Source organism: Arvicanthis niloticus, chromosome 21 (genome assembly GCF_011762505.2).
Source record: "Arvicanthis niloticus isolate mArvNil1 chromosome 21, mArvNil1.pat.X, whole genome shotgun sequence".
Classification (NCBI taxonomy): Eukaryota; Metazoa; Chordata; class Mammalia; order Rodentia; family Muridae; genus Arvicanthis; species Arvicanthis niloticus.
Genome location: NC_047678.1, coordinates 30,385,445 through 30,394,314, shown reverse-complemented (window position 1 = coordinate 30,394,314; position 8,870 = coordinate 30,385,445). Strand labels below are relative to the sequence as shown.

The 8,870-nt window shown below is 46.9% G+C and overlaps 1 protein-coding gene across 2 annotated transcripts; it reads right to left on the bottom strand.

Moving 5' to 3' along the window:
• Nucleotides 1–2,233: 2,233 nt before the first annotated feature.
• LOC143435423 (coiled-coil domain-containing protein 12-like) lies at nucleotides 2,234–7,932 on the bottom strand. Of its 2 annotated transcripts, XR_013105725.1 has the most exons (6): nucleotides 7,480–7,932; nucleotides 7,274–7,308; nucleotides 6,231–6,316; nucleotides 6,013–6,141; nucleotides 5,423–5,585; nucleotides 2,234–2,817 (listed from the first exon to the last, which is right to left on the bottom strand). XR_013105725.1 is itself a non-coding variant. In XM_076918016.1 (4 exons), exons 1-4 carry the CDS (start codon nucleotides 7,657–7,659, stop codon nucleotides 6,059–6,061), a joined length of 384 nt encoding a protein of 127 aa, XP_076774131.1. In that variant the 5' UTR covers nucleotides 7,660–7,932; the 3' UTR covers nucleotides 5,966–6,058. The 2 variants fall into 2 exon arrangements, 1 of the variants encoding a protein (XP_076774131.1); XM_076918016.1 differs by lacking the exons at nucleotides 2,234–2,817; nucleotides 5,423–5,585 and having other exon boundaries at nucleotides 5,966–6,141.
• Nucleotides 7,933–8,870: the final 938 nt, after the last annotated feature.

Sequence of the window (8,870 nt, the reverse complement as noted above, 5' to 3'; positions counted from 1 at the left end):
AATATGTATGTTATCTCTCCGAGCTTGGCTTAATAAGAAACCGACAAGACAGATCAGTTGTCTGTATCATAAATTCTGAGGCCCAGATTTACACCTGGGATATTCACAAGGTGAGTCTGGCCAATGAGTAGCAAAAGTTACCTGGATGTGAATTGTGATTTCATCTTTTTGTTGTTGGTGATGATGAGAGAGGATCTCCCTGTATAGACCTGACTGTCCTAGAAGTCCCCATGTAGATCCACCTACCTTGGCCCCCCATGTGTCAAAGGTTTACACGACACACCTGCTTTGTCCTCCCTTTTTTAGATTTAATTATTTTATGAGTGTTTTCTGTGCATATATGTGTGATGCAAGTGTGTCTGCTGCCTGTGGAGGTCACAAGAGAGTGTCAAGTCCCTTAAAACTGTAGTTGTAGATGGCTGTAAGCTGTGGGCACTGGAGCTGTGGGCTGGACTCGGGTCCTCGGCTAAGCTATCTCTCAGTGCCTGTCAGTGTTTCAATTTTTTGTTTGTTTGTTTTTTTTGCGACAGGGTTTCTCTGTGTATTTCTGGCTGTCATGGAACTCACTCTGTAGACCAGGCTGGCCTCGAACTCAAAATCCACCTGCCTCTGCCTCCCAAGTGCTGGAATTAAAGGCATGCGACACCACCAACAGGCCTGTTTCAAAGTTTTTATCATAGAGATTGTTCACATACTAGGTTGTGTTTCCCCAGGCATTCCTTTTTAAGATATGTTTTTTTTTTTATATGTATGTGCCTTGTTAGTTTATGGTTGGTGCCAGATATATTTTTTATTTTATATGTGTGTGTGCCTGTGTTAGTTTGTGGTTGGTGCCTACTGGCCGAGGCCAGAGACTGAGATGTTGTGTAGGCTTTGGGAACCCACCTAGGGTCCTCTGCAAGAGCATTACTTGCTCTGAGCTGCTGACCCATCACTCTGGCCTCTTACTCCAGGGTTTGTTTGTTGTTGTATTTTTGGTTTGGAACAGGGTTTCACTGTGTGAGAGCCTTGGGGGACACTTGCTCTGTAGAGTAGGCTGGCCTCGAACTCTGAGATCTTCCAACCTCTGCCTGCTGGGATCAAAAGCGTGTACCACATCCACCAGGCTGTTTCAGAGTAGAGTTTCAAGGCTGTTGTGGATGGGATGGCTTCCCTGATCCTCTCTCACTGTCTATTGCTGTATAGGAAGGGCACTAATTTTTTTCCATGTTAAGTTCATAGCCTATCAATCTGCTGGAAGTTTATCAGTTCTAAGAGTGTTCCTGTGGAGTCTCGGGGTCTCTAAGTACAGGCTCATAGTGTCTGCCAATGAGGAAACTCTGGCTTCTCTTTCCTATTGACATCCCTTTTCTTTGTTTCCCTTGTTTGATTATTCTAGCTAAAACAATACCATTTTGAGGGAGAGTAGAGAGTGTGGATATACTTGTCTTGTTCCTGATTTTGCTGGAAATGCTTTGAGGGTTTTTTTAAAGCTATTTGAGGGGATTCAGTAAAGAAACTGCTGACATGACTCTCCATGATAATGATTAAGGTTGTTTACTGTAGATATAAGAGAGCTGGCAGAGGCATCTAGAAGAGTCCAGAGCAGACAGAGGAAAAAGTAGACTGTGTTGTGTTTTTTAAAAAAGATCAGGATATGTTTTGTAGAGCAAAGTCTGGTGAGGTGGGAGGGTGCCTTGGTGGGCCGACCTTGAGGCATCCCTTCCCCCTGAGGTAGCAAACATATGATGAGTATAGTATAGAATAGAGGTTATTTAAGGCATTGAGAAGGGAGGAGAGAAAAAGAGGAGGGGGAGAATGAAAAGGGAAAAGGGGGTTAAGGAGAGAAAAGAGCCAGACAGAAGGGGCAGAGAGAGCAAGGAGGGGACAAACAGCCTTTTTTATGGCAAGCCAGGCCTACCTGGCTGTTGCCTAGGCTGGAGCCTAGAAGGCATGCTGACATTCCTCCATTTTGGTTTAATTATTAAAAGGAGAAACTAGAAAGAGGTGGTGGTGAACCAGGGATAGGGTCATCGTGATCTTTAGCTATTTTCTGCTGACTTTGAGGTGTTGTGTCCCTGGGAAACCTAAGAGTTGGTGCCCGCTCTGTTCCGCAGGTCGGGGTCTAGAGAGAGATAGAGAGAGAGAGAGAGAGAGAGAGAGAGAGAGAGAGAGAGAGAGAGAGAGAGAGAGAGGTAAAGGGGAAGAGACGAGAAGAATGGAGACAAGACAGGGGTTCTGACCAAGTCTCCAGTCTCGTTTATTGAAGGGAAATCTGGGGTATTTATACACTTTTGCCAAGTGCCTTGTAGGTGAGTGGATACCACCTGCCTTGCAGGTGTTGATACGATGTAAGTCTTACAAGCATGGATAGCACGTGCACCTTACAGGCATGTATGGCATGGATAGCACGTGGACAGCACGTGAACTGCATGCCTTGCAGGCGTGGCTACCACGTGCTCCTTACAGCTGGGGGCACTAAACAGCAAAACAAAATATGTGGGATATCAGAGTATGCTTCAGCTATTGTAGCCTGTTGAAAAACAAGCCTCACGTCAGGGTATATGGCTCAAGATGGCTGCAAAGCTGATAGCCGCTTTCTGCTAAAAGTCGACTCCCAACACTTAAGAAAATGGAGGTGGGGATGTTGGTCCAGTCTTAGGAGAATTGGCTGTTTCCTTGCTATCCAGGATCTGTGGAACCATCTGTGGATAGGAAGAAGCAGGTCCAGTAGAAGCATCTGTGTCTGTGAGAGCAGGTGTTGGCGCATCTGTGGGTTGCTTCTCTGGAGCTGTCCTGGATGCAGATTTTGAGTAGATGCCTGGACATAGCAAGATGCTGAAATATGTATATATATTAGAGGTAGAGAATAAAGTTTAGTACTTTGGGGAGAAAAATCTTCTTAGGTGTACATTTGAAACCCTTAGGTCTTGGTGGTTGGGGTGAGAGAAGTCCCAATCCCAGGGAACAGGAGAGGAATCCCACCCATCCTCTGGAATAGGTAACAGGTAGAAACTCAGGCTATTGATTGGCAGGTGTACTTATCTAGATGGAGTCTGTTTGGTCTATGATACATGGATCTGAGTGGGTTTCCTGGAGCTTATAAGTTTACAAAAGAGATAAATCTGTTAACCACATGAACACTATTTGAGATGCATTTAGGGAAGACAAAAACCTTTTGTGGAGCAGAAAAAGCAAGAAGGGCTTTCTCCTTCCATCTGGGAGATTGAATCTATATAAATTTAGCATGATGATAAACATTTAAGTTTACATTTAAAAGACAATTAAGGGAAACTTGAAAATTTGACCTTGTGAATATGATAGTTGATTATATAGATTAGTATGAGAAACACCTTAAGTCTATAGTTAAGAGTGATAGAGAAAAGGTATGGGGCCTTGGCAACAGCAGAGTCAGGGCAGCTGGTGAAAGGTGAAGTAAGATGACTTGACAGAGTCACTGGAGAAGCTGTAAGTGGCAATTGTGAGTTTGTTCAGGGGGTACACATAGCCAGCAATCTTTAAAGTGCCCAGGTTGCATGACATTAAGGAGTTGGTAGGCCGAGGTCTGGGTCTGAAGCAAAAGGGGAAATGCCAGGTTAGTGTTATTTATGAGGGGGGATGTCAAGGAAGTAAGGACCTTGGAGGAGTGTAAGAGTGTCCTGTGGTGGGTGAAACAGCTCAAACTACTTTGTCAGCTCGGTTGTTTCCTTTGGAGACAATAGTTATCAGTCTTGTGATACCTGCAGTGGATAATTCCATTGTGACTCTGGCAGAGGTAGTTTGACCATTAGACCCAGAAGATGAGAAGCTTGTGAGACTGAGTCATGTGCTCCATGGAAACAAGGACTTCACCAGGTTGCCTTTCAAAGGAGGCAAGATTGACTCAAATGGGAGATTATGTTTAGAGGGAAGAAGAGGTAATTAATAATTTTCATGCAAATGGAGCTAGGGCTTAGAAATGAGAAATGGCTATATTGTTTGCTGCCTCTAATATTTTACTAAATTTAATTATGCTTTTCGCTTTTTGTTACTTACGCTGCTGCTGGTGGTGTGTGTGTGTGTGTAGGTATGTGTGTGTGTGTGTGAGAGTGTGTGTGTGTGTGTGTGTGAGTGTCTATGAGTGTTTGTATGAATGTGTGAGTGTGTGTGTGTGTGAGAAATTGTGTGAGAGAGTGTGAGAGTGTGTGAGAGAGTGTGTGATTTTTTTTAAAAGAAAAACTTATTTATTTTATTTGCTGTATCTGCATGTATACCTGCATGCCCAAAGATGGCATCAGATCCCATTACAGATGGTTGTGAGTCACCACGTGGTTGCTGGGAATGGAATTCAGGACCTCTGGAGGAATAGTTGGTTCTCTTAACCACTGAGCCATCTCACTAGGCCCTTGATTTTTTTTTTTTCTTTAAGCTAAAGAAAAGCCTGGAAATGAACCTGCTTTTCTCATTTGCAGTGTATAAGAATTGATGATACAATAACCAGTTTTGGAATTGATTCATTGTAGATAGGTTTGTTTCAGAGTCAGAACTGAGGTGAGGAGAACTTTTGTAGACAAAACTGAACACAAGAAGAACTTAGAAGTAAATACATACCATTGAGAGCAATGGTATTAAGAGTAAAAACATCACTGTGACATCAGAGCAGGAGGAGAGAGTAGGACAAAAAAGCAGACTGGAATAACTTATAAACTATAAGGCAACTTAAAAAACTAAGAGAGCAATATGCAGCATGCTAAGGGAAGAAGGAAAACAGAGGAAGCTGCAGAGAGAAGAGAAGGAGCAGGCAGGCTTCTACTGCCCATGGGACAGAACAAGCCTTTTCTTAATAGCAAGGCAGGCTTAGTCTTATTAAAGAGAAGAAAACTTTCTTCTCTTACAGATTTGGGTTTAATTCAGTTAGCAATAAAAGGGCAGAAGCTTTTTCTTTCTCTATGCAAGAAAGATTGGAGCTCATTTTTCATCCAGAATGAGTGAGTTCTTTCTGCACTGGTGCTTGGTCTTTTGCTCCAAATGCATGTTAGTATGGGTATGTGTGTCCAACTGTAACTGTGAGAACATATACAAGCTGGACCTCACTGGTTTGAATAAAAATGTATAAGTGTGCATGCATGAATCTGTCTATGAATTTATATGAGCTTACTCCATATTTGCTTATGTAAAAGTTTTTCCTCCTGCTAGCTTGACTCTCTTCCCTTGGTTCAATAAGAGTTTACTTCTCCACCCTTCCCCCTAGCCTGACCAGGGAGAAGCATCTGGACAAAGGGGGAAAGGCTCTAACAATTAATCCTTTACTTAATAGCCTGCTGTTTTACATTGAGGTTGAACCCAAGAGACTGCAGTTTCTGGCCTCAAGGTAGGACAGCTACAGTAGCAAAGTGACTTAGACTTAGGTAAATGTTTCATTATTATAAAATAATCCTAAATATCTCCTAAGACCAAGTCTCACCTTCTTCGCAGCTCCTCTCACTCTGCTGCCTCAAGAAGAACCAGGATAAGAAAGAAGTCTGCTGGGGCTGGCCCTGCAAACTGTAGGTGTAATCTTCCTGGAGGGGAGCTCCAGATGGCTGTACCTACATCAGTCTTCATGATGCCAAGCGAGATGATGTCATCTAGAGAACCAACCAAGAGGCTCACAGCTTAGCCCAGGCTCCAAGATCACAGCTAAACCCTAGCATACCACAGCCTGATCTCTAGTAGAACTGACCCATAGCTCTGACTGGGAGAGGAAAGAGATGCATTGCTGGTAGCAGTGCAGGATCAGGGAGAGCAGTGTGATAGCCTCACTGTCTTAAGAAATACCAGAAGAGGGATTGGATCCCATTACAGATGGCTGTGAGCCACCATGTGGTTGCTGCTGGGAACTGAACTCAGGACCTCTGGAAGAGCAGTCAGGCAACCCTGAGTCATCTCTCCAGCCCTTATTAGGTCTTCTCTGGTGTCAAAACTGCAAGCCCTCTGCCAGTCTTTAGAAAAATAGAAGCCACATGCCTCTACTAAATAAAGCTTTATTTACAGAAGTTGAAAAGCACAATTTACATTAGAGGAGATGTCTGTGATGAAGAGATGAAATAGGGAAAACATGTCAGTCGGAGTCACAAGCCTCTTGATCAATGTTGGTAGCCACTGCAGAGGTCAGGCTATCCTCCTGGCTTTTCAGCCGTTCACCTGGATGGAGAGAGAGTAAACAAGTGGAAAATGCCTGTGCTGAAGTCACTGCTCCAAGGGCAGGCCCCCACTGGCCAGAGTGCAGTTACGGATCAGCTCTGCAATGGCTCTCTGGGTCTGCTTCTCCAGCTTCTCCAGCTTCTCCAGCTTCTTGGCCACATCTCTCTTGAGATCCCTACATCAGGAGAGAGGGGAAACACAGAAGCTAAGGGTTAGCATGGTGTGGCCCTGGGATCTTCCTGCAGGGCTTTGATATTTATCCTGCCTGAGATGCTGCTCTGGGGAGAGCATGATGCTACCTTCTCTGCTCTTCTGGACCCTATCATCCATCAGCCTTCCTAACTCCACCAAGCTAACTGAGAGAAGAGGACGCCTACCACACACTCAGTCAAGGTAGAAGACTGAAACAGAATGGTGGCTGGCTCCTTGGGATCCCCCTTCTATGTCCCCTAAGTCAGCATCAGAGAGGAACTTGTGGTGGCCAACTGTCAGCCCTATTCCCCCTCTGGCCACAGCCTCCCACCCCCACTCCTGGGGCTTCCAGAATTCCTAAAATCAGCCTGAGTTCTCTAGTTCTGCAGTTCCTTCAGCATACATCTCATGGCTGTTTCATCAAATTAAAGCACTGTGGTAGGTGCTGTCACCCACCCCACAGATCTACAGGCACCAAGAGACGTGCCTACAGCACCTTCCCTCACCCATATTCTCAGCTCACTCAGAGGGGCTTCCAGGCTTGAAGGGATTGGGTTCCCTACTTCACAGTTACAACAGAGGCCTAAGCCCTATCTGCTTGCCCATCCGTCTCTTCACTGTGGTATCCTGAGCCCACAGGGGTGCACTGCTAAGTCGGAGCCCCCAGAGTAGGTGAGTTTTCCCCCCTACAGAAGAGGCTCGAAAGGATGCCTGCTCTTTCATCCCTCGGGCCCCTCTTCAGCACTTTACCCTTGCCCATGTCTCATGCCTTACTTACTTAGCCCTCATTCCTGACTCTCTTGGGCAGAGCTATGCCTGCAGTGCTCGTCCCTATTCCCTATCTGTCCCTTGGCTGTCCTCCCAGCCGAGGCCTCTGACATGCACCAAACACCATCACCTCCACAAAGGGCTTGTGCCAGCCTTCATGGACAACACTCACCAGTCAGGTTTCCGAGGTGCCAGGTTGGCCAGGTCCTAGGGAGAGAGGAGACAATGCATCAGGGCCAAGGCCCAGCCTGAGAGGGAGTGCAGAGACTGGGCATAGAGGCAGAAAAGTGCAGGCAGGCAAGGAAGTTAGTGTGGTGGGAACAGAGACAGCTAGAGAAGGAAGCAGCACAAGCAGGGAGGGGCCTCCCAGGTACTCACCACTTCCTCAATGACAGGCTCTGGCTTGGCAGCCTCCAGCTGCTCCTTCACCTTCTCCTCCACTAGAGGGGGAAAGAACAACACAGGCCTGGTGGGTGGGAGCTGTTCCTCCAGACTTAACAGCCAAAAGGGCCCCAGGGAAGAGGAGGGACACCACTCAGCAGCAACCCTGGAAGACATCTGGTCTCCTAGGTTGAAGGCAGACCCCAGGGCCCAGAAAGGGACAGAGCAGGCTATAGCTGGAGTGGACAAGGCCCGGGCCTCAGGCTTCCAGATACAAAATGGGAGGAGCCTGTGTCCATGGGAGCTATGGCACTAAAAGGGAAGGTCCTAGGGATGGCCTCTAGGTCTGGCATGGCTGGAGTCTGGGTGCCTTATCTTCCCTTTCATCCCACCTCAGACTCATGACAGGCACCTCCTGCCTCCAGTAAGTCCCTAGGTCTCTCTCTGAGTGTCCCCTTCTGGGGATCCATGCCTGAAACGGAACAACGTGGACAGCCTTCAGACCTGTCACCAGGGATGTGTTTCTCTGACATTCCTTTCTTCTGCCAAACTTAAGTTCTGGTAGCCTCCTGGTAGAGGCCTAGGGCCAGTTTCTCATCACCCTCCCACCCTGTGGGGTGCCCATGCCACCCTCCACTACTCCATGGGGCAGGGAGAGGAGTAGCAATGAACAATAGGGCAACTTCTGAATTTTTGATGAGGTATTTACTCATTCATTACTTGCACAATGGAAAGTTGGTATCAAGAATTAAAAACTAAGATTCTTGGATAAGCATGGTGGCACTTGGGAGGCAGAGGTAGATGTCTGTGAGCTTAAGGCCAGCCTGGTCCAGAAAGTAAGCTCCATAATGAGACCCTGTCTCAAAACCAAAGGAAGCCAGATCCTTCAGGACCAAGGATAAATCTGCTCCTGTGACTAGGAGGTTCCCTCTTCATCCTACATCTGTCACCCTCAGTCAAAGGAGTGGGGAATCTGGACAAGGCTCTCTCTGGCCTTTGTGTTGCTGCTGGTTGTCCCCTGAGGCTCTATGGTTAGCTTCTCTCTGGGGTCTTTCATTCTGCCCCTCTCCCCAGCAATACAGGACTCACCATCTTGCCTTGCTGCCCAAGGATCTCAGGTCACTTCTACTCCTCATGCCCTGAGGACCTGTGGCCCACTCCAGGTTGGAGGTAGAAGGGGCCTCCTCCCTGCCCTCCTGACCCTTTTATGTATGTTCCCTGAGAAGGTGTGTGAATGCCCCAGACGGCTCTCTCTGACTTGGTACCTCTTCTCTGAGGGTGACTGGAAGGAGCCTGGGGGAGAAGAGGTCCATGTACCTGCAACTGGTTTGGCCTGGGGGACCCGACACCTCTTCAGGTCTTCATCCTCTGGGACATAGTTCTGAAGC